This window comes from Pararge aegeria, chromosome Z (assembly GCF_905163445.1).
Source record: "Pararge aegeria chromosome Z, ilParAegt1.1, whole genome shotgun sequence".
Lineage (NCBI taxonomy): Eukaryota > Metazoa > Arthropoda > Insecta > Lepidoptera > Nymphalidae > Pararge > Pararge aegeria.
This window is the reverse complement of record NC_053208.1, coordinates 17526424-17553433: the sequence shown is the minus strand read 5'-3', so window position 1 is coordinate 17553433 and position 27010 is coordinate 17526424. Positions and strand designations below refer to the sequence as shown.

Sequence of the window (27010 nt, the reverse complement as noted above, 5' to 3'; positions counted from 1 at the left end):
TTGTATTAAACAATCAGTCTTATACTTACTTTCCCGGCTGAAGGCACATGTAGGCAGACTCGCCGATATGATCGACGGGCGCGTCCGAAACGTAGTATATATCACATAATTGCTTCTCAGATTCCACCTCTATAGAAACGTTCTTGTTAGGTCCGGTATCGCCTATGTACACGACCCTTAAATTGAGCAATATTATTCACCTCTACGTGTATAAACGCAGTATATTTGTATAGGTATGAAATGACCTTCTTTAGGACTGCAGCAACATTCTTATATGAGATCTTATTAAGTGGAACCGTAAAAATACGCTGCGGTCCATACAGTAATATTGTTGGCATTTTGTTTCATAATTATGATCCTTATTTTTAAGATGTCAACGTATTTAATTTAATTTTTTTTTTAAAACTAATACTACTTTAAGCGATGAAAGTAAGCTCCTGTATTTTAAAAACTTTAAAACAGAATACGTGTAATCAATCTGTTACTTATATATTTTGGTACTCTTTTGGAATTGAATAAACGCAACGCTCTGTCCCCAATGCTCTTCCTTAAGGATGTTCACTTCTGTTCGAGTTTCCGATGCTTCTCAAAGCATTCTCGAAGCCACACCGTGCGTTGTCTACTACATCAAATTAAATTTAACATATAACTATTTACAACTCTATTAGAGTTGGATAGGGTTGATATTTAATTATCCCTGGGAAATTTACGTGAACATGCCATTTACGCTCGACTTGTGCTGATCTTATGCACTCTGTTCGATGTATGCTCTCTATACAATTAGAAACATTTCAGTGCGAACTTTTAAAATAAAATAAATGCTTACTTCAACTTTGGTTTACCAGTAAGTGACTTCGAAAACGGTCCTGGGTCCATGAAGTAAAATGATAACTGGTCGTCAGAATTTTGCCCGATGATTAATGGCATGAACTGGAAATAAAACATATATATAACTTTAAAAACCGTTAAAGGTTTTATATAAAAATTAAACCATGAAGGCGCAGTGACAAAATATCACGATTTAGCCCATGCAACGCTACGCGTGTTTGGTCAGTATACTGTCACAGAACTAAGAACCTACAGAAGCCGTGTACAAGACTAATATTGAATCATCAAAAATCACTCCAATTTAGTAGTATTTCTTGAATAGGGGTTAGTCAATTAATTCATTTAACAGTTGACAGTAATTATTTTACCAATAAATGTGGAAAATGGAAAAAAATTAGAAATAGCAACATTCCGCGGATGTGAAGTGAGACGTGCTCGAGCCGCCTTCTCTGTCTTTGGACACAATACACTGCATACAAGTGCGATAGTTTCGTTTATTCTGTGTTAAGAACAATGCTTACAAAATTTTATATCAGTCATACATCTCAACACCTTAAGTTATATTAAACCCATACCACAAATCGGTTTCTAAGCGACGTCGTATCGGAATGCTTAATCGCTTAGAGGCACGACTTTGTTGGTACGATGGGAACTATAGCCACAGACGGAGACTCCCAGAAAATTATATTAAAAATTGCACATGGAAATGAAATGGTAATAACGAAATTTTGACCATTTAGTAACTAATAGTTAGCGAGTTAGTGTGGTCGCTAACTATGGGCCTCATAAGAAGGCTCAGAGTCACTCAGCGGGCGATGGAGAGAGCTATGTTAGGAGTGTCTCTACGTGATCAAATCAGAAATGAGGAGATCCGTAGAAGAACTAGAGTTACCGACATAGCTCAGCGAGTTGCGAAGCTGAAGTGGCAATGGGCGGGGCACATAGCTCGGAGAACCGATGGACGTTGGGGTCTTAAGGTGCTGGAATGGCGACCCCGCACCGGTAAACGCAGCGTAGGTCGGCCCCAAACGAGGTGGACAGATGACATCAGGCGAGTAGCTGGGAGCCGTTGGAGGCAAGCGGCCCAGGACCGTGCATTGTGGAACTCCCTACAAAAGACCTATGTCCAGCAGTGGACGTCAATTGGTTGAGATGATGATGAGTAACTAATAATTGGTAGGTACTTGCCTTATTAAGCTATTTTAAATAAGAAACTATAGCAATAAACAAAGAACTATATCGGAGATCAGAATAGAATTATAAAACAAAATGTCACAATTCGTGTATGATAATATTGATGTCAAAGAGTGTAGATAAATTAAATGAAAATCCTACTATGGAGTATCTGTGCAGTTCTTAAAGCATTGTAATATTGCTAATTGGACACAGTAGATAGATATGTTGCGGTAGCGCCATAGTGCTCGATAAAAATATTAATTCAATCTAGATTCAATACGGTACGTACTCCACAATAGACAGTACAAAATCACTCGTAATTAGTGAACCTATTATTAAACTGCATAATTTTTTGCAGTTTTTTACGTTACGTACTTAGTTGTATATTTTGCTTCGTGCTTGTTTCGAAAGGTCATAACCACCATTGGTCTCAACAAAGGCCAATCCAACCATCCAGCTTTGGCGCCAGGATGGGGTCACATAGTCGTGGTCAAGTCAAGAACTTATAATTTTATTTCGATAACTATAGATACAAGTTAAAAGTAGGTATTTTATTAATGTACATAAGTACTGTACTTAAAAATATTTATTCCTTATAAACTTAACTTGAAAAACTTAACCCATAATAACTTATACATATACACGTACATATTGCCATCTTCTCTTGAAGACATCCAGAGAAGCACTATCACGCACGGAAGGCAGCGTATTTATATTCCATAATCGTGGTGAATGATTTGTCATAACAGCTAGAGGTATGACGCAAAACTCCGCAAAAGTGAAGAGGTGATACGACAAGGGTTTCCAACAAACAAAATAGAAACAGATAAAAGACCGTAACAGCAGCGGGTGTTTGGGGCGAGCACATATCCGGGAAGGTTTTTTATTACTATACAATTGATGAATTTTTTAATGACAACGTTGCTTGGAAGCATCCGGCTCCGCTTTCATCTCTCACAAGATAGAAAAATGAATGTTAAAATGTAAAATGTAATTTGTTGATGTTGGAATAGAGCAACTGCTGAGTTTCTTGCCGGCTTCATCTCGGTAGAATCTGCCTTCCGAACCGGTGGGTGAGTCACTACAAACAGGCAGACTTGACGTTTCAAAAGTGCTTATATTAGGCCTACTTGAAATAAATGAATTTTGAATTTTTTGATTGCTCTCTGTGAGGTTCCTACCTCTTTTTGTAGTAATAATTTACTTACCAAGCAGATGGCCCACCTGATGATCAATTGAAAACCTTCGCCTTTGAGTAGAGCAACACTGCGCAGGGCATGAAAGAAACGTGTCGTGCAACGTGCCGCCCATACACCTGACGGGTAGCTGTTAAACCTCCCGTGCCTGATATTACGCCCTTCAGACCGGAACACAGCATTACAACAATGCTGCTTTATATGGTCGAAATAAGCATGGCAGTAGTACTTCCCCGGAAGAGCTCTTCAGTTTGGGTTGGCGTTTGGACTGAGTTTTTTTATACATTTGGACTAGGGCTTAGCCGAGACTGAGGAGAGACCCACGTCTGGATGTCCTCAGAAATCGGGAACCTCGTCTTCGCCAGCCAAGACGCTGTGCAGGCATTATATGTCTGTGTACTTGGGGTGCATTTTCTTTTGAACCACATAGTCCTCCTTAGATATCTTGACCTTCCTACGATAGCCCAAAGCAATGAACTATACGAAAGAAAGAGCTTCCATAGCTCGAAAAAAAATCCATAGCTCAAAAACAAAATGGGTCCGAGAGAGTCATTGAGAGATAAATTTTAAGATTTTAAAATAATGACAGTGTATAGTCAGTACATATTTGAAAATTTAATGTACGTTCATAAAAACATTTCTAAATTTAAGAAAAAATGTGACTGCAATAATTTAAACATTAGAAGTAAGAATAAACTTACAGTGCAATATACTAGGTTACATAAAATTCATAATTCGTTTAAAGGAAATTGCATACAATTCTACAATAAACTACCAATTGACATCTTGGAGATGTCTCTTAAAAAGTTCAAAGTTTGTATTAAACGTCAGCTTATAGAAAAGTCCTATTATAGTATAAAGCGTAGTCCTTTATACTATAATAGGAAACGATAAAAAAGCTTGGGTGTAAATTATTGCTCTAACCAGGTTGCTCTTCTAATAATTTATAATAACATTGTGAGATGGTGATAACAAAAAAAACACCCGGCTAAGTTTGTTGTGGGCTTCTTCTTAGACCAGGACGCGTTTGGAACCCTCGTAGCTTTAGTTTTAAGTTTACGAATGTGGTTATCGCCATCATCTCACTACCGTGTAATTCTTATGTACGCATCAAAAGTGCCACCTATGGGCCTACTTGAATAAAGATATTTTTGACTTTGACTTTGACTTTGAATCATTCGTCCAATATTTGGTAGCCTTCCTGTGCTATTCGTGCAAATTTCGATTTGAAAATGTTGACTCATGTGCTTTGCATGTAAAAGTATTTCAAATGACGGTTTTTGTAAGCAATAAAATCAAATTATACAAAAAGGGACCTTAATGAAATACAAGAAATACTAAAAGATTGGTTTTAAAACATTTCTCAGAACTCAACTGCTTCTTATTTATAGAGTAGTCATTTGATGGCTATCAAAATATTCAATTTGTTGCCTTGCGGTTCCCAACAAACACTTAGGGCCGGTTGCATCAACGAATTATGACTGAAAATAACTTTTAAATAAGGCGTTAACGCACTAAAGACAAAAAAAAAGTATTTTTTACCATCCGTCAGCTCTATTATGTGTTGATTATTGCCAAATGTTCTTGCGAAATATTTTAACTTAAATCCACTAATACCACCTTAATTAGTCAAAAATTTTTTGTTAAAGAGTACTGGTATTAAGTATGAAATGATACTTTCTTCTGGCTCCTTTTTTCTAAGATCATTATGATGCAGTAAAAAAAATAGTAAGGCGTCTAAAATGCGAAAATACATTTGCAATTACAATTTATATCGAGAAAATGCGTTCATTGATCGGTACTGAGGCAGTAGAAGATATTTATAACTATCAAACTGTACCAACATAATAAAAATGAACTTTACCCACGATAGTATGAAAGATAGTCGCTTGTTACTAATACGTTATTTGAATTTTTAATTGCCGAACTTATGAAATTAACTCAAAACGACCCTCTCTTTGGCTTTTTATTGGCATTCGTTTTATTAGAGTTGCAGAAATATACCCTTATAAAATTAGGCTAAATGGCCATTCATATAATGAATTAATTTATGGCGAATGTTTGTTAAGATAATCAGTGCTTGACACAACCGGGCCTTAATCCTATTAAACGTTTTAAGCCCGCACTCAGAAAGTGGCTCTTTAAATCATCTGCTGTACTTCGAACAAGAAAATCTTACTAGAGCGACAGAAAAATAAATTGTGCGATCTTCATCATCTGCAACAATATCGTAATAAGTCAATTGTAGCCTGTAGGAGATATGGGGAAATGATTTATTATTAAATAATTAATTAAAAGCATAATTTGATACGGGATTTCCAGAATATTTTCCATTCAAATGTATATGTGGCTGACCGTAACCACGAAAAACGGCTATTGGTCAGTACTAACTGGTATGAATGCAACTATGGAATTGTTAGCTGTGGTTACATTATGTTAAACGAAGGTATATTATATTTAAATAACACTCATGGAATTCCCCCTTCATTAATAGCACTAAAATTATCGGCTAACCAGTTACCTTGTTTTCATATGGCTATGAATTAAAAACAATAATTTACAGTCGATTATATAAATTTTGGGAATATTTTACATATCTTGAATACTGTGTTTGGTATTGTTAATATTTTATCACAATGAAAATTTAAAAACAACGATAAGCAACTCCCGAGGGGCTAAGGAAAACGTGCTTTACTTTAGTAAAGTTGTAAGGACCAGTCAGTGGCGTGCATAGAGGGTATGCACAGGGAATGCAGATGATATAAAATGAAGAAAATTTCCAGTACGAGTAATAAAAACTTATTGGTAGGCTTCTTATAACTCATACAATGCCTATCCTTAATTTTCTTCAACTCTGATTGGACATTTTTTTATTTTATATGATCTATCCGCTTAGTGCATGCCCTGTGGATACCCTTAATGCACGCCAATGGGACCAGTGTGTGGTTATGATGGAGTTTCAGTAGTGAAAGCACTGATCTTACTTTAATTTTTTCTGTTTATTCGTGAGATTTGAGACATAAAACAAACAAAAAAAAAATACATTTGCACTTCGATATGATTACTAACAGTCCGCTGCTATGATTGCACTAGTAGGTATTATTATATTCAAAATTAATAATTTATAATTAGGTATTTGGCAATTCAAAAGTATTTAGGTCTCTAAAAAAATTAAGTGAGTCTAGTAAGTCTTATTGTTATGTGATGAATGATGATGCACTAGCGGGTTAACCCTGTCAGGGACAGGCAGTTACATTACACCAATCCCCATCAGGTATATATTTTTATGTGGCATTGTACTGGAGCACAGCCAAGGGCGAAACTCCCACCCGGCAAGAAAAGTGGTGGTTTACGTGTGTCAGGATATTTTCTTAGTTAATTTGTATTTTGGATTATATTCCTAAATTGCTATTGGATCGAACCCGGGACGTCCTATATATAATAACACCGGCACCGCTCACCACTGCGCCAGGGCAGTCTTCAAAAAGAAACAAAAAAGTGGTCTCGTAAGTTGTATCTACTTCTTTTCAGACCAGCACGGATCAGAGGATCAAAATTTATTTTCAAAAACTCTAGAAAGAGCAATGGCGCACAAATGGAAATAATATCCAAATAATAAGTATATAATATGTGTAATAATAAACGGGGCTAAACTTCTTTTATTTCATGTTGATACGTTTACGTTATTTATCCCGCACAACAATGATTGAATAATCTCAAAAGTCCCCGCAAAGAGACTTATTTGATTTATATGTGACATAGATCATACAAAGGTATTTTAAATTAGGTACTCACCATTCCCGCCACAGTTCTCAAGTTAAGTTTAATGCTGTGTCGTTTCATAATCCTGCCGGCGCAATCCCTCGGGCAGGTTGCAACAATGGCGTAGGTGCGACGTGGCAGTGGCGTCATGAGGGCCGTGCCGCCTTGCTCGACAAGAACCAGGCCTTCCCCCATCACCTCCAACTCCATCGAGCACGCCAGAGTGTTGAGCAAAATTATTCCCGTTTGATGTTGCCCTGGTACTTGTAATGTCGATCGCTGCAATTGTTTTACTATTATACAAATAAATCTAAAAAAATTACATCTTTTATAAAAACTCACATTCTCATTAAACAAAAAACTTATTTTTTGCCAGAACGACTCTCATGCGATGTTGACGGCCTCTTTCAGTTCTTGTTGAAGAATGTACTGAAGCCGAAGGATAACTTGCAGAGCTCAGATCAACAAGTAGAACTTTAATTATCATCATAATTATCAATTCAACCAATTGACGTCCACAACTGGACATAGGTGTTTTGTAGGGTGTTCCACAAACTACAATCCTGGGCCGCTTGCCTCCAGCGGCTCCGAGCGACCCGCCTGATGTCATCTGTCCACCTCGTTGGGGGCCGACCTACACTACGTTTACCGGTGCGGGGTCGCCATTCTAGCACCTTAAGCCCCCTTTGTGCCCCTCAATGCGCTATTGCAACTTCAGCTTCGCGACTCGCTGTGCCGGTACCTCTAGTTCTTCTACGGATCTCCTCATGTTATTTTATCACGTAGACATACTCCTAGCATAGCTCTCTTCAACGCCTGCTGAGTGACTCTGAGCCTTCTTATGAGGTCCACAGAATGCGACCACGCTTCTTATTCTAGTAACTCATCACTGGCAACAAGCACTGTTCGATGACTTTAGTCTGCAGACACTGACATATTTTGGACGAAAAGATGTTACGAAGTTTCCCGAACCTCTATCTCAAAATTGGACCTAACTAGCTGGATAGTGTCTTAGTATATTCACACGTCTAAAATTTCGAGTGCAGAGCTCCCAACAATAACTGGGTGGAGCGGAACATGAGCGTTACACATAATTATCGTCTTGCTCATGTTCATTCGAACATTTAATCTATAATGATTATATTTTCGTAATTTTATATTTTGTCCCAAGCGCAGTGCGAGCTTATTAAACTAAAATATTCTTTTCCATTATTAGATGAAATACGTTCTTCAAAATAGTAGAAACAAATATTTAAAGCAAATATTTTATCGTGAGGAAAACTCTTAGTATAGTTAAAGTAAATTAATAATTCAGAGAGCATCCCAAGCTAAAATCAACACTTTAAACAATTAATTTTCACTAGCTATCTTTCCTTTTCGATGTCCGGTCAAACATTACGATTCGGAATTCCTTGTTTGGATTTGTTTTTCATGACATTTATAGCCCCGTAGGGTACTGGTTCATATTTATCTACTAGATAAACACACCTAACCCTGTACTACGTACATGCTTATATTTATCGACTTGAATTACATCACCTTGAAGAAAATACCATATTAGGTATATTTTTATTCTACCGACTTCAAAAACGGGGCTATAAAAAGGGGATATATTTTAATAATTTACTCAATTGTTTACTACAGCTTTTACTAATGAACGCTGCGGTCTAATGTAGGGAAATCAAATGATAGAGAAACCGGTTCTTATTTAATTTCACTCAATCGATTGAAATTAACCGGATTTACGAATTTCAATTTCTCTTTGTGATTTGCAGTACGTGTAATCTGAAGCGGCAGGACATTTAAATAAATAAATAAATAAAAAAAATTAATATGCCAAAAGTGTCCTCATATTAAGGGTACCTAAGTAATTTTAATACCTAAAATTAAGCTTTTTTATTTAAACATCTTGATTTACAAGAATCGACAAAAATCATTTTAAAAAGATATTTATATTTATACCATTTTTGTTCTTCGCAGCGAAGTATTTCACGCACGCGTCCCGAACTGAGCAAGGCATTCGACAAAGAGACTTCTTGCATAAAAATAATTTACGATTAAACACGTTATGAAATCCTTTGCTCATTAAGAACGGTAACCTATAGCAGACTCGTTCAACCATTAAACCGGACGAAAATAAACCGGTTATAAACCAAAATTTTCCGGTACATTGAAACCGGTTCCGAGGCCTGGTTAAAAGAAGTTATATATTCAACAGCCCCTGCGATTCCTGACCTACAACTCTACGAGCAATAAACAGTTATCGAGCTGAAACGCTATTACAGCTGCAATCTCTGCAGACTCCACACATCTTTGAGAACATTATGGAGAACTCTCAGGCAGGATGTTTTCCTTCACCGTTGAAGCAAGTGATATTTTAATTACTTAATATAGAAAAGTTATAGGTGCGTAGGATTCGAACTCGGCCCCACGAAGAAGACGCTGAAGACGAAGTTCATCCCACTGGGCTATCACCGCTTCCATCGTTTATAGAAACACGTAACACCTTCGCGCTTCTACCATTTACTTCCTACTCATATTATCAAGTCTTATAGTTAAGCAAATCAAGTACCTCTATGCTTATCTGAAGTATGCCAGCACAGAAGAAAGCCATCGCCGCTAGTATTCCTCCAATGAACATTTTATTAAGAGACGAGAGTTCAGGTAAAACTGGCCAGACACCGCCAGGACACACTGGTATCATGAATAACACCATTGCAGGATTCATCACTTGCAGCTGATCAGGCATTAGAGTTATACCAAAAACTTCGCTTCGCAATCTGGAAGCCTGAAACGTCCAGCGAGATCCCTGTAAGACGATTCATATATAGTAGGTAGTTTTTTTTTAATCCAATCAGATGGCCCACCTGATGGTAGGTGGAAACCATCACCTATAACCAGAGCAACACATCACTTGCATGCAAGGAGCTCGTCCTGCAACTTTTCGCTATGTCTCCATCAATCCGAGGCGCATGTGTTAAGCGTCATGTTGACGGCCGATTGGCGCAGTGGGCAGCGACCCTGCTTTCTGAGTCCAAGGCCGTGGGTTCGATTCCCACAACTGGACAATATTTGTGTGATGAACACGAATGTTTTTCAGTGTCTGGGTGTTTATAATTTTTATGAATAATATACATAAATATATTATTCATCAGTTATCTTAGTACCCATAACACAAGCTACGCTTACTTTGGGACTAGATGGCGATGTGTGTGTCGGAGTATATTTATTTATATTATTTTGATGTGCCTGAAATTACACCGGCAACCGCGCCCTCTAACCCAAACACAGCGTTGCAACAATACTGCTTAGCGGGAGAAGTTAGTAAGCAGTACGTAACTTCTTTATTCCTATTTACCTACCGAAATCCTAAAGGATGTAAGCATGAAGAGGTTAGTTAGCATACACTATAGATAAAAGTTAAGATCATAATCAGCTAATTAATCTTGCATATACACTCAGACCACCTCTCTCGAAGAAGAGGCATTTAGAGCATTGACCCACCGTGCTGCTCACATGAGCTTGGCGGACTTAAACGATAGTCGATCACACGATACACAACATGTGATAATTAATAACACCGGGAACGATGGCTTATCGTGTTGCATCGGGCATGGGGGTTGACACCAACAACTTCCTAACCCCGGGTACCTGATACCTACTTAAGGATTATGTATGTTGAGAAGTACTCAATACCTAATAATTGTGAATCAACCCGGGATTCGAACCCATGATTTTGGGATATGTTGTCAAACATGCGAACCAATAGACAAACAAGGCAGTTGTGTATTAGAATGAACATAAAAACATAAAATGCCATCAATACGTTGCCAACCAACAAACAAAAACAATTTAGAATTCATAATAGAAGACAGGATGCGCCACAAACACTACAAAATTCACAAATACTGTTATGAAACACCGCATCCGAGCGCAAAGTACTTGTTACACACTGGTTACACCTATAAGCTTTAGAATCATTATATTATGTTACTCTAAAATCTGTTTCATCAATGTGGTATTTCTATTGAAGTGGGGCCCGCACTACCGGTATTCTCGTACGTATGAATTTAGAATTACAATCTATCGAATACGACAGCTTATGCAAAATTACTTTAGCATAAATTTCCTGTTTTGTTGCATCAATCCTATCCATTTTGAGTAAATATTACCAGATTCTAATTCGAATTTTGAATTTATATTTTTGAGACTACTCTGTGAAACCACTATGCAAATAGATGCAATGCAATAACTTCATGCTGAATAGGGATGTAACTTTTAAGGATATTAAATATTTTATATTAGCTTAGAATATTCTTATTTTGCACTCTTCTGGAATCCCTAATATAGGTAAGTGGCGCTGTCGGAAAGAGATAATTTTGACGGCCGACTGGCGCAGTGGGCAGCGACCCCGCTTTCTGAGCCAAGGCCGTGGGTTCGATTCCCACAACTGGACAATGCTTGTGTGATGAACATGAATGTTTTTCAGTGTCTGGGTGTTTATCTATATATTATAAGTATTTAAGTATATTATTCATATAATTATTCATCTTAGTACCCGTAACACAAGCTACGCTTACTTTAGGGCTGGATGGCGATGTGTGTATTGTCGTAGTATATATTTATTAAATTCAATTTAAGACATTTGGAAAAAAATAATGTGCAAGCAATAAATATGCGGTGATGTAAAAGGCACCTACTGGCTTCCTTTCGGGGAACCGAATTCGATTACTCGCACGCAAATTTTAAAATGAAGCTATTTAACATCATTTGCTTGAATGATTAAGGCAAACTTCGAAATTCTAAATTTAAAAATTCATTTATTTCAAGTAGGCCTAGGTTTTATTTCAAGTATTGCTTATACTTTTGAAACGTCAAGTCTGTCTGTTTGTAACGACTCTACCACCGGTTCGGAAGGCAGATTCTACCGAGAAGAAGCCCGTAAGAAACTCAGCAGTTGCTCTTTTCCAACATCGACTATTTACATTTTACGTTTAATATTCATTTTTCTATTCTATGAGAGATGAAAGCGGAGCCGGATGCTTCCGGATGATGACAAGGTTGCTTAACCTTTAAAAAAATCATCAATTGTGTATTCTTTAAACTTATGCATTACTAGGTCCAAAATTCATAAAAAAATCAAAGGAATCTTATTATAAAAGCGTATACTCAATCCCAAAAAAGAATTCTGGACCATTTTTTGTAAATCGACTGTTTATATCCACTTTTATATTGTCTTACAAATACTATGTTATGAAAAATATATTGCGAAGCTACAGTAACTATTCCTATTTCTGTAAATCTTCATTCTTCTTAATGTTCTCAAAGCCAATTTGAATCTATCAAATCTGCACTTGGCCATCATCGTTGAGACCCGTGCCGCCTTGTTGATGAAGATGATGATGGTGATTCAAGATTCATTTCAAAGAGTTCAAAGGTTGTTTTGTATTTTAAAGAACCTACCTGATTTTTGATTAACGTTCTTGACGTGATTCTGAATAGAAAAGTACCAACCTGTTGATCGAAGAGCGACCAAAATATCGGTACAGGCAGGTACAAATATAATATGGAGCATACGATTTTCATATCGGTAACAAGTTTTTCTCCATACTCCTCAATTGAGTAATCCAGCCAATGTTCCAGACGCGGACCGTCAGCACTGCTGTCGTAATGTAGGCGTTTTTTGAAAGCAAACTGAAAAACATAATTATATAAATTTATATTAACATTAAATCATAGGAATCCTTATTAAAATGTACAAGTTAATATTAAGTATAATAATAGAGGTTAATCATACAGCCAGGCACTAACACAAAAAAGTCGCATACACACACCCTCGCACACACACACACACACACACACACACACACACACACACACACATACACACGCATGCATACACGAAAGCATCCTATTATGCACATTAAATATATTGTAACATGCTTTTTTTTAATTTTTATTTTTAGTTACCTTATCTTTTTACTATATGTCAATTAATTCTATTATCATCACAAATTATATTCTGTTTGTATACAGTATACCTTCACTCCTTTTTAAGTTTATTTCTTGTCATATATATGCTACTCTTGAAAGAAGTCTCCTGCCATTGTCATTAACAGTAATGTTATTTACCCAAATAAATTTTATTTTTAATTTTTATAATTTACTAGTTGCTGTCCGCGGCTTGGTACTTTTGTTATGTATGCCTACGTTATTTCTGACCGCTTTACTAAATCTATTAAAAAATATATCGATTTCTTTCTCCGTAAACGACCAAACAAATCTATCCTACAGGAAGTGTACATTTTTCGGGACAAGTTACCAGACTGTAATTTCTATGCTGGACTTCATCCAGATCCATTCAGACATATTAAGTAAAAAACATTCATGCAAACTTTCACTTGCAATTTTATAATATTAGTATATATATCTATTGTTTTATCTTTGTTGTCTAAAAACCTTAAGGACTAAACTATCAAATTGAATTCTAGTTGACAACCTATAATCGTTAACACATTAGAAAACTAAATTAATTAATTAAAATTTCGCTGTCACGTGATAAGCGTAAAACGTGACGTTATTCATATTCTTCTTTGCTGTGGAAGTGTGATGCCATATTAAATCAAAATAAATATTTCAAAAAACTAAACCCAGCAGAGTAACTGAAAAACCTTTGTTAATTATAAAAAAAATCATTCTGAGTGCAGGTGAGGAAATATTTTTATAGAGAATATTTTGGATATGAGAAGGGTAACCCCTTCTCATATCCAAAATATCTATTACGATTCCTTACCAATCAAATGGAAAACTAATGTGATGTTTTAAAACGTAAGCATGGATCCATTGTTGTCTATGTAGAATGTGTATATGTAGAATATGCGATATATATATATCACAGCATTATTAGCTGATACAAGCTAATGAAGCTCTAATGAACACCGCCCCTATGTCTGTAGCTCAATGCAACATCAAAGCATACCTAATAATGAAACTTACTGAATATGGCGACTGTTCAATGTACTAGGACAGTATTAGCATTTAATCTCAAAAGTTCGGACCACATTATGCTTTTAGGATTAATGTTGCAGTCAAAGACGAGGAAAAAAATAACGAAGACGTAAAAAACTCTTGGTAACTATAGCTGGAACCCTGCAGTGAGATGCTAAAACCCAAGTAGTGATATTCCTCCAGAGAAATAAAGGGAATAAATCCCTCAGCCTTTTAATGTCACAATGTTGGGACGGGGCACAGTTCTCCTCTCTCAACAAAAATCGGTATTAGAGCATAGACTCACAACGTTGCACAAATGCGGTTTTAAATAGGCTATAAACTAATTGCAGTTTGCTTTAAGCGTATAAATGTTCACAAGTCATCCCATAGGAGACTTTCTCCCATAAACAAAAATTTAGAACTAAGCCCGACGCCGACCGATGCGACGGCTTTACATGTCCGCCGATGCATAGGGAAGGACCAAGTCAATAACCCACTAACACTGAAAATTTTTGATCGAACACTCGAAAATCGCGCGTAGGGCGTCACGAATCACGATGCACTGTCGCATATTAGACCACTGAGATATTTAATAAATAAAATAAAATATAACTCTCAATGGGGTCGCTCCAGCGTAGTGCGATCCTATATCCTAGTGTATAGAATTTTCCGTTTAAATATCATCGAGGCGCGTTTATATCCTGGAATCCCTTCCGTTACATATTTCAGTTTCATATTCTTTTGACGTGAGCTTCGGTGTATAAAATCTCAAATAACATACTTTATAAATAGCCAGCTGTACAGCCGTTATAATTTATTACCGATTTAGAGGACAGTGCATGGCAATAGTAAATTGATTGATACTATTTTCCTACACCAATTCTATTGAAATGATGGATGAGCTCGGGTACCCTTTGGCATTATGTATCGACACCGGGCCATCAATAACACCTAGCATATAATCTGTAATACTCCACAAACAAGAAGGTACATATAAACAGATTTTTAGTTACCAAATAAGTGTATAACTTTATTTCATGAAGTTTTCATCAATTATTTAAATTACATTAAGATGTTGTATATGGTTCTATGTAGTATTGGTATTGCTTTGTAACATCAAAAAAACATATACAAAAATATGTAACATTAATTACTGTAGGGCATTTAATATGCATGTTCATGTTCACTTATGTTTTTTTCACCACGTCTATATTATGTTGTTATGTATATACAGGTAAATAATTAAAGTACGTTCATGTTTTAAACTTCTACTGTATTGTAGATGATCTATTTGCTATTGAAACATTAAAAATTATAAATATGCTCTTTTAATCGGAATGTATTTTGAATATTTAATTAACGTTACATACGTTTTTTAGAATGTTTCATCATCCAACCCAAGGAATATTTATAGCTGTAAGTAGGTCTTTTCTAGAAATGCAATGCAAAATTTTTTTTGTTCATCCTATATTATATTAATTATAAAAAAAATAAAGTTAACTTATACATTTTATAAATAGAAGAGTCGAAAACAGTATTATGACGGCATAAGAGAGCGTCATGACGTCTGCCGTAACGTGATATGGGTTGTCTTAACTGCCAAGACGGGCCACATTAAATAAAACACAGAAAGTGACACGACTGACGTGTATTTCTTATTACAGAAAATACTACGAGTTGATTGGACTCAAGATGCGTCGTGTAATACAACGTCGGGTGACGTGTAACAAAGAGTGCCCGTGCCATGTTGTGAGCGAGTTATTGGCCGGTGTCCTTTGTCACGCTACTGCGATTTGTACATGACCAGTGAACATCGGGTGTTGCCTGCCGCAGGGTCTGATCCATTTGATATTGTTGCGATTAAACATGCATATAAATTCAGTTTATAGGAAATTGAATCAAAATAAATGGAGGTTTCATTTCTGAATCTGAAAGCTCGGCTGAATGTATTATAATTGTATTATATGTTAAAATGTATAGTGCCTAGGAAAACTAGTTTCGTTTCGGGAAATTGCGTTTTTTCAGAACAGCTGATTCAAGTTCCATCCAAAATATACGTATTCAACTAAGTCGCATCAATTATGCGTTTCATTAATTTTTCGCTCCTGCGAGATGGGATTATAAAAAAAATTACATCGTATCGCAATTTTTTTAAGAAACCCATATATAAACTAAAGCAGCAAATACTTATCTAAAAAGCATCTATAAAACACGAAATGTATACAAGAAATCCACGTTAAAATATATTAGAATATAATTAGAAGTGGAAGTTAAAGTGGAAGTAAACTACACTAGAGAAAAATCCTATTTATACCAAATTTGAATTTTGCATGCACAGAATGTTGAAGAGTCCCTACAATACAAAATTATAGAGTTATGTTAAAAAAATACTATTGCAACGATATCGCTTTTTCTACGGACGATGCTTTGAAAGTATTTGATCGAAATTCACGTTACCGTTTGACTTCACATAGGGCTACGGGCTACGGGCTACGAGCTACGCGTGGTTTGATGAAAGTTTGCGGGACACGGTCAGGTGATTTCACACTGCAACTTAAACCGCAAAATGAAATCCCACTTATGTGCAACCACGACACATGGCTTAAGAAGAATATAATTTAGGTATAAGTTATACATAAGTGCATAATTTGGATTATCTTTAGGCTTTATCACTTTGTTAACTTTTCAGGACTATTGGTTTAACGATTTTATTTATTTCTATTTGAACCTATTTTTTATCCAAGATCTTTGCCACTTCAAAAATTTAAACCCCATTTACACCAAGGTAATACGAGAAATAAATTATTACCAAACATTTAATATTTATTCGATACATACTCGTACTTATAAAAAAATGTCTTTAACCACAGTCAGTGCTCGGAAAACAGGAAAAAATTGCAAACCAGCTTCGGTTATTAACCCGGTATTGGAATCATTTCGGTTAAGGTTTCGGTATCGTTTTTTTTTAACTGGTTAAACAGTGAATCTTATTTAATTTCATTCAATCGATTGAAATTAAACAGTTTATCAACTTTAATTTCAGTTTTGTGATTTACTGCGCACTGCTATGAGTACGAGTAAAATGAATCCGCAGGATGTTTCGATGGTAATTTTTAAATTGCTTGCTTTTTCTTTGAAACTAGCCAAGTACTATATATTATACTAAATACAACACATTATGGGTACTTAAGTGCTTTTTATTACTTAGATTAAGCTTTTTCTATTAAAACAAAATGTATCAATATTGACACAAATCTATTTAAAAAGATGTATAATTTATACCATTTTTGTTCTTCGCAGCGAATTAAGACTCGCACGTGCCACGAATGTCGTGCGTGAACCGTTTAATTTAGGTTTATTAAGCGATATGAAGTCGTACGCTCAATTAGAACGGTAACTTATAGCATTTCGGTTCGTTCAATCATTCAACCGTCAAAATGCAGGACATTAAAATAAACCGGTTACTAAACAAAATTTTCCAGAAAACTTAAACCGGTTCCGAGCCCTTACCACAGTCTGCGATCAAATATATACAACAGCTATGCACGTACTGATGCGTTTTATGCAGATAAATGTTGACATAGTGACTTGATGAAATCTGTGACGAAGCGATATTCAACAGAATGCAAACAGCAAATTTATATAAAAACTCTACGCGGAGTTTTAATTTAGATGACATTTTTCATTTAATTTATTTTGTCTGTGTCTGCATCATTTGCATACAAATTTACAAGGCGAAGACCACCTTGAACGCCGAGCGTACTAAAGGAAGGAAGATATGAGTACATATATGTGACAAGTGTTTTGGTTTTTTCTATTTTAAAGAGGAACAATCCCGTCATACTTACTTACTTACTTCCGTCGTTTTGGCGTAAAGTTTACCGTTCACACCGCACGCATGGGAATCTCTCCAAAAGGATAGTTTCTTCTGTTTTTGTTACATTTCTTATTGAGTAGCGTGGTCGCGGTATCTATAGGTCGTAGCGTGATAATATATAGCCTTTAGCCGATAAATAGACTATATAAAAATCCAATTCGAACCAGCAGTTTGATTGAGATTAGCGCGTTCAACGAAACAAACTCAAAAGCTTTATAAAAATATATCTGTCCCGTACAGATATATTTTTCATTTTACTCGTGATGAAATTTAGAATGTGTGGTTAGCACTGAGTGCTATGATTTATTTCCTGACTTTAAAAAGAAGGGTTTAATTTTGACTGCGTATGTATGCATGTATTTGCTACTTAAATATAAAAGTTATATATATATGTTGTCGGTAAATCTTTCAGTCTTGCTAGTTCTTTTTGTAGACATTATCAAACTCTCAAACTTTTCTATAGAACTCAATCATATATCGTTAAAGCAACGTTTGTAAGAAGCGTTTTGTTTCATTTTTTCTCCGACCTACTATGCAAATCCGACTACCAGGAAAAAATATTTTCAGTTGAAAGGTAAATATATCCTGAGGAAATGACAAATAATGTGACTTTATATTGGTTAAAGAATTTTCGAAATCGGTCCAGAAGATCCAGAGATTACCCCGGACAATCTCAGAAAGTTTACCTATTTATAGTATTAGTATAGAAGTATAGATATAGATTAATACATCAAATCACCTGTGTCTTACAGGGGTTTGAATTCATTATGATAGAAGATGCGAATAAAATAATGAAGTTGAGATTTTTTTCTAAAAAAAAGTTAGAGACAATATTGTTCCCGATAGGATTGGGCGTATTTTTACATGTTCACGCAGCCCAAATGTGTAAATTCTTAGTAATGCTACGTTCACAGGTACTACATTAACATAAATAAATGTCTCCCCCCCCAAGAGAGAGCATGAGAGGCGAGCCAGGGTCAGCGGGCTTAATTATCAATTATTATTGATTAAGTTATTAATAGACGAGACGGAAAATGCCTCTCACCATCAAACTATGTGCCGAGGAGGTTCGACAAATAAATATATCGCGTAAGAATAGAGTGAGTTCATAAGTTGAACATAGTACTTTTCATATCGATCGTGAGGAAAAAGAATGAGATGAAAAACAATAAGAAATACTTCTGAAAATATGTCATATAACATATTTGTTGTTTTTTGAGATCGTTGACCGTACAGCCTATTCAGTCGAGTAACACTATTTGTTCATTTTTAGGTACTTGCTTATCTTAATTTAACGAGTAGAGTTTATTTTATCTTTGGCGGGAACCGTGCCATACTCATTTTAGGCTCTGGATTCCTGTTGTAGCTGAGAAAAATTAAAAAAATAGTAGCTGAAACTATTTTTTACTATATTTACCATCCGTAGTTTGGAGAGAGAACGCCAAATTTTCCGAACATGAGATATGAAATAATGATTTAGTAACTTATTCATTAATCATTATTATAATCAAGTGATGTCGCTCTAACCGATAACGAACCAAGAACTAGGCTCCCAGAAATCTAAATAGCATACATACATTTCAATTACTGCAGTTACTAGTTAGGTACGCAAACAATTCAATTGGAACTTACCCATGCGCAAGCAACAAACTTCAACGTTGCATTGTCTCGTGGTTTTTTAATCCTGTACCAGGGCTTTCCCATCACAAAAATAACTGTAAAAAAAAAAAATTTCAACATACTACTTACAAACTTTCGCTCTGTTCACGGTTCAAACGGTCACCTTTATTATGAAAACGGAATATTCAGAACTGAAGAGCGAAATGTTACGAGAAATTTTTATCGAGTTAGGATACCTATTTTAATAGAATTGACTTGAGCTTGTTTACACAATGAGCATAGTTATAGGTACCTACAATGTGACTCGAAAGGCGCAGACACACGCCATGGGACAGGGAACAGAATGGAGAACTCTAGGGCATACAAGATTTCCTTAGCAGTGAAGGCAAGTGATATTCAATTGGTTAAAATGCCCATAACTAGTGTATCACCGCTCCACTACTTTACTTAAGTAGTGTTCATTTAATGTTAAATTAAAAAGCCATTCAAAGCAGCCTTTAGTTATACGAGCTATAAGTATTATTAAATTCTCATCCAGTTGGACGCACGGCAAACGTAGAGCACCTGTAGTTTATTTGGCGTGAGACAGGGTGATATTATGTCAAAGTGAATGAAGTAAAATTAAATCGCAAGAGACTTTTTGTACCTTGGTGCGCCCTCATTGAAGTGAAATATTAATTTATATACTTCGGTATTCAAATGGCAGTATTGAAATGGGAGCTATTTTAATACAGGTAACTATAAAAAGGGAGGAAGGGCAAGGTACCTTTAAATCCTCCTGTACAGTCTGAACCTCGTTTGCCATCAAACGCAATAAACAGTTTTTTTTTTATTACGGAATGCTTCACTCTGTGGGCTTGAGTCTTTACAAATGCAACTTTTTTAATTTATTTTAGTAGGGACTTCTTCATTGGCCCGGCAAATAAGGGCTTAGTATTTTATATTTTTTTATGTGTCGATTGATTTGAACAAAAAAGTCACAAACGAACAACAAACAACGTTGTGTTCTCAAACAGTCCTGTATCTGATCAAACAGCAAATTTGAAAATACTCCAACTGACATAAATTGTAATTGTTCCGCGCAAAATATTTTTATTTATCACATAGGCTACAATTATTTTGATATATTAATTCTTTGGTTACATAAACTTATTTGCCGGGTCGTTGTGTGCACTTGCATTAAACCAATCTATTCATTACGTGACAGTTACATAAATAGCTATTTGTTGCCACTTTAAATAATCCTCTTCTTTAACACACCAACCAAACAACGGGTTGGCGTGATGTTTACAAAGAAATATTTAACGGGCTTGAACATGACACAGGCTATTTATATAGAATACAAAATTTTGAATTTTAATTAAACCTGAAGTTTATTTTTTGTTTGAATGTGCTAATCTGTGGAACCATGTCCATTCGTCTACGGCTCAACTTAGAGACTCTAATTTATTACTACATTTTGTCAATTGGTTATTGTACTGTATAAATCACGTCGACTCAAATATAAAATCTTGAAAAAAAATATTAACGTTTCCTCTGCTTACTAACTTACTTAATGAGGAGGCCATATGTTGAGAGTGTTGGATGTCATAAAATAGGTCTTCGGAACCCTACACTGCGAGTAGCCCGTCACGCACTTGACCTTTCTTGCATTAGATATGGACATTGCCGAAAAAAAAAGTTATAGCACGGGCGGTCGATGTGCAGCTGTGGATCGCGGTATAATGTTTGGAATAGTGGATAAATGATTAAAAAACGGATTGTATAACAAAATCATTGTTTGAAGTTGTTGCAAAATGTTTGTGATTCTGTAGAACAAAAAAATGGTACAGTGAAGTATCGTAATGGAATGGGAGCGATATCATAATGGAGCACGCAACAAAGTTCTGAAATGTATTACAACTATGTTTTTCAGCGAGTGAGCACCAATAAAAGTTTTCCACCTCAGTAAGTCTAAATGCACGCGAACTTTAAATTGAGACCTCTCATATAACGTTTGAATGAAGTTGTTTCATTTCATTCTAATCTTTATGTCATAAACGCTAAATAATTTTATAACAAACGTACAAAAAACTGTTACTTTTTATACATTTACATATTTATTTCTGGTTGGGGGCTTTGGCCGTGGCCCGTGGCTAGTTACCACCCTACCGTCAAAGCGATTTAGTGTTCCGGTGCGGTCTCGCGTGAAAAGCGGTATGACTATCATACTCCCTAACAGGTTAGCCCACTACCATCTTAGACTGCATCGCATACCATCAATTGAAATTGCAGTCAAGAGCTAACTTGCAGTGAAATAAAATAAATACAAAAACAATTCGGCACAAGAATGATCTCAAAAGAGTTTCATTACAATCTTATAAGATTGAAATTTTTAAGGTAGGTAAAAAATAGCTTCACAAATATGAATGGATTATTGTGTCTTCTTTGAACAAATTGTTAACAAAATGTTACAAATCTCCTGAAAAAAGTAGCCTACTTCACTTTCCGTGCTTTCAACTAACTCTATGGCAAAAAAATCAAGTTGATTGGTATTGGTAACAGATAAATAAACAAACAAACACACTTTCGCATTTATAATATTAGTATTGATTATATGTGAACAAGAAGAAATGGCTTTTTGTTCAAATAGAACTAGTGGTAAAGGCCTGGAGGTCCTGGGATCGATACTCGGCACAGGTATTTTGATCTTTCTCCGGCATGGGTGTTGGGAGGCTTCGGCAGTGGCTAGTTACCATCTTACCAACAAAGACTTGCCGTCAAGCGATTTAGCATTCCGGTTCGATGCAGTGTAGACCTCGAAAGTAAAAGTATGGGTTTTATTTAACTGCTGGTCACCTAATAGGTCAGCCTACTTATATTAGACTGCATCATTACCTTTCACCGGATCATATAACAAAGGCTAACTTGTACTGGAACTTGTCAAAAATAAATAAATGTAGCACTTCTATTAAATTGTAGTATATTGAATTCGTTCGATGTCATTGCCAACCAATACCAAAAGCTTTTTAAAGCTAATTTGCTGGACACGTTACGAGCAAAATCTAGGTGACTATGTACTTATAGATACAAAGTTCGATGCCCGGCTTTGCCGCAGACCACGCTTGCTGTGGCGGTTGTCTCTTTAATACTCTTAGAGGTAGTACTGGCACTTTTGCGAAAGTCTTACATAGACACTTCCGTAATAACGCAAATAATTTTCCACATATCTCGCTTTACAATGCTTATGACATAGCCTAGTATTCAAAGTTCAAGTACGTTTATATTTCCTATAAGCTTAGCGGGTAAGTAATGTTGCACTGGAGTCACTAGGAGCTTTTATATATGATTTGAATATGGAACTACGCGCATGGCGTATCTGAATAAAATCTGTTCTTTCTTATATTGCTATCTCGCTCACTCACCAAAGCCTGTGAAGCGCGAACCAGAGCAAAAAAACCATCCAATACTTGATTTTATTGCCTCGCGAACTCTACACGAGTTTAATACTCTACTTTTCACACTTTCGTTTTAGGCGCCCTCTATCTACGCTCAGGATTTCCCCGTTCTGACCCTCGCTTTACACCCTTGTTAGACAATCTACTACGACAATACACTCATCGCCATCTAGCCCCAAAGTAAGCGTAGCTTGTGTTATGGGTATAATACACATTAATACTTATCTTATACAGATAAACACCCAGACACTGAAAAACATTCATGTTCATCACACAAACATTTTCCAGTTGTGGGAACCGAACCCACGACCTTGGACTCAGAAAGCAGGGTGGCTGCCCACTGCGCCACTCGGCCGTCAGGTAATATAGTTTTTTCTACTAACCGATGGAAATTAAAACCAGTATCGCCGGAAACCCAAAGCCGAGTGCATAGCAGGCATCATCGCCGAAACACATGACACTCCTTCGCAGAGCCGGCGTAACAATCATACCCATAAAGCCTCCCAGGTTTACGATGCAATAAAATGTTGAAAAAAACTTCTGTAGACGGCTGTTGTCTTCTGGCAACCGGAACTGTGAAAAACGTTTTTTTTTTTAATTGTTTCGAACTTAGTTATCCTGTGACATGGTGTCGGAGACCTTCTTTATGCGACTTTCAGAACTCCTTATGCGTGAGTGGCGCTGTCTTCAGTAGCCCTTAGTTCTCCGTCAGCTCGTGAGATGAGCGGATTCGATTTAAATTTCATCATAACCATTATCAACCAATTATCGGCCTACTACAGGACACGGGTTCCGTGGGGTTGGTCAGAATGAAAAGGGGGATGAGAAGGGTTTAGGCCGCAGTCCACCACTCTGGCCAAGAGCGGATTGGCGGACTTCAAACGCCTTTATGACCATTATAGAAAACTATCAGGTGTTATGTAGGATCGGTCAATTTAGTGAACACGCTGAATTTCAAATCTGTTAGTAATAATAAATTCAAAGAAACGTACAAAATGAACCAATGAATGAATACAGTTTTATTGTGCACTACAAAAAATACCGATAAATTGTAAAAATTTTTTTTACACAAAGTATACAATTCGGCGGCCTTATAGCTACATAGCAATCTCTTCCAGGCAACCAATGGCGTCCAACAAGAAGAAGGTGGTGCATATATATGTACATATATATATTTAAAAATACTGTATAAACATGTATATAAAACATAAACATAATATTATATATACAATGTACTGATAATTAATATATACCTATACAATGAATATCAATAATACTTATATAGATACAATATTTACATTCCCCAAACGAAACAGAAGGGAATATGCATTACTAAGGTTCTGAAGATTCAGCAAAAAAAAAACATTAAGTTTTTTTATAAATTCGGTGTGCCTCTTTGATTTCTCAGAAAATTGTTGTTTCACACTTCAGCAATACAACCCAAAACGCTCAACGGTGAAATATTAATAGGCTACAGATGAAAGTCACAATATAAAAACAATGCACTATATTCTAAATATAATGTTTGATAATTATTAAAGTGGGAGTATGATGAAACTGAAATAAGTGAAATTCATCGATTTTAGCTTACCTGGTCACCCCCAAAGGCTGCCACGCAGGGCTTAATTCCTCCAGTACCCGTAGCAATTAATGCCAGACCAATCATCGACATTGAGCTAAAATGAATAAAACTAGGCTACAGATATGTTTGACCGTTTTTCCGACACAGCTAGTTATTTTAGCACACTGCTTTTATAAATGCTAGGCGTAGAAGGGAGATCCAAGGCTTTTGGAAAGATTAACGCTGTTGATAACAATGAAAACAAAAGTATTTTAAAGAAGATTAAATTCATCTACACGGAAGTAAGCCGGCTAAGTTTGTTGTAGGCTCTTTTTAGACAAGAGCGCGTTTGGAACCCTCGTAGCTTTAGATTTAATTTGGCGAACGAAGTTATCACCATCCCCATACAATTATGTAAAAATATAAGTATGAACGCTTCATAAGTGCCTGTGATAGGCCTACATGAATGAAGAAATTTCGAATTTGAATTTGAATTATGTAAACTACTGAATTTAATCTGTCATCTTATTAGTTTGGTTATTAATTACGGACCTCTATTCCAAAACTGGGTATTTAAAGCATATATAGGTAAACAGCTCCAATGAGGGTGGGCATGAACAATTAAAATCTCATGTAACTAAGTGATAATAAGCGAAAAAGATGTCACAAAAGTGACAAAATTTATGTAAAAGTGGCCACAAACGAAAATGATCTTAAAGGCAGTAAAATATTATTTTCATAAAATAAAAATTATGTACTCGCAATTCTAAACTTTTATATGTACCTTTTATACTTATATTAATAGGAAGACATACAGAATATAAACCGCGGTAGATACAAATGCGGTTAAATTTCAAATAATATTTTAAAGTAGGTACCTAAAGCTACTCCTGAAATAGTAGTAAACCACTTCAAGAGCAACAAGAGATGATTGTGTTGAGCAAAGGGCTGTGGCCTCGTATGTGGGAAGTCCTGGTTTCGATCCCCGACATGGTCAACTTAAGATTTTTAATTACTGTTTTATTTCCGGCCTGGTCTCGTGGGTGGGTTCCGCCGTGACTAGTTACTACCCTACTGACAAAGACGTACCGCTAAGCGATTTAGCTTTCCGGTACAATGCAGCGGAGAAACTTTATTATAACTTTACCCTAACAGATTAGCCCACTACAATCTTAGACTGCATCACTTAAGTGGGATTCCATTTAAAGTAGCCCTGCAATCCCACCTGAGTGATCATGCAGTCTTTATATTGTAATGGTTTAAAAAACATATTTTCTTGAATAGCGTTATAATTCTCAAATTCACTAATCAACAAGATATGTTTTCTAAAAGAAGTTAACATCTTCGTAGTTGTTAGTGGCGCAATATTCGTTGGTTGATGATATAAGGCGTGTTAATTTATTCGTTAGTTACTTACGTTGGCGATAACATTAATGGAGGTATCGCAGAACAACACAAGAGTATAGTCCCAACAAAATAGACCGCAGAGAAATATAGAATTACTCTGAAACAGAATAATAAATCCAAAATTAATTACATGAGTTTAAATAAATAAATAAACATACTACGCCAATGCACACATCGCCACCTAGCCCCAAAGTAAGCGTAGCTTGTGATATGGGTACTAAGACGACTGATGAAAATTTTTATGAATAATACACATAAATACTTAGAATATACATATAAACACCCAGACACTGAAAAACATTCATGCTCATCACACAAACATTTACCAGTAGTGGGAATCGAACCCACGGCCATGGACTCAGAAAGCAGGGTCGCTGGCAACTGCGCCAGTCGGCCGTATAGGCATCTAAATAGTAGCTTCTTCAACTATCAAGTTAGTAATATGTTCAAGTTAGTAATACGTTTCAGTACGAGGAGCCTTGTGGAATACCTAAGAAAATAGTTTAGGTTCTTAACTTTCAAACGTAAGGATAAAGCAATGTGCAAGTGTGGTCACTGGTTCACACAGCAACTGGCAACAAGGAGCTTATTAATTAACTACAGGATTGTAATATAATGTACTTTTACTATGAAGATTATCGCGTCATACGTTACTACATCTACAGTTTTTCGGATTGTGGACACATTACACAGGGTCACACCAGATTAGCACGACATTATGACTATTAATCTTTTTTTCTTGTTGGTCACACCAGCATAATACTTCTAATTTGCAATGGGCCCACAGTATTAAATAAGTCGCGTCGCTGTCCTAGTATTTATTTAGTATAGAGGTGCCAGTATTGATGCAGTGTTTTGGATCTATATGCTTTAATACCCTCTCCCGAGAGAGATAGAGGAGGCTTCTGCTCAGTGAGTAGGTTGACGATGACCTAGTAAGTATATTGTAGCCTTTTTCCATTGCTTATATCGTTTGATTTTTAAGACAAGTTAACCCTTCACTTCAACTAAGTGATTATCCAGTCTAAGATGGTAGCGGGCTCACCAGACCCTTAATCAGCTTTTACACGATATCGTAGAGTATCGTACCGGAACGCTAAATCTCTAAGAGGCAGGTCTTTGTCGATAGAGTGGTCACGAGCCACGGCCGAAGCCT

The 27010-nt window shown here is 36.1% G+C and overlaps 1 protein-coding gene across 1 annotated transcript in view; it reads right to left on the bottom strand.

Annotated features, from left to right (window-relative positions):
* The window catches only part of LOC120636616 (solute carrier family 15 member 2-like), a 78274-nt gene that overhangs the window by 15609 nt on the left and 35655 nt on the right, over positions 1-27010 (bottom strand). The window contains exons 17-25 of the mRNA XM_039908176.1: positions 25865-25951; positions 24478-24562; positions 23270-23459; positions 19462-19544; positions 12477-12656; positions 9535-9771; positions 6996-7241; positions 827-930; positions 30-176 (exon numbers count right to left, since the gene is read on the bottom strand). Coding sequence (XP_039764110.1) covers positions 30-176; positions 827-930; positions 6996-7241; positions 9535-9771; positions 12477-12656; positions 19462-19544; positions 23270-23459; positions 24478-24562; positions 25865-25951 — 1359 coding nt within the window. The remainder of the gene's footprint in view (positions 1-29; positions 177-826; positions 931-6995; positions 7242-9534; positions 9772-12476; positions 12657-19461; positions 19545-23269; positions 23460-24477; positions 24563-25864; positions 25952-27010) is intronic.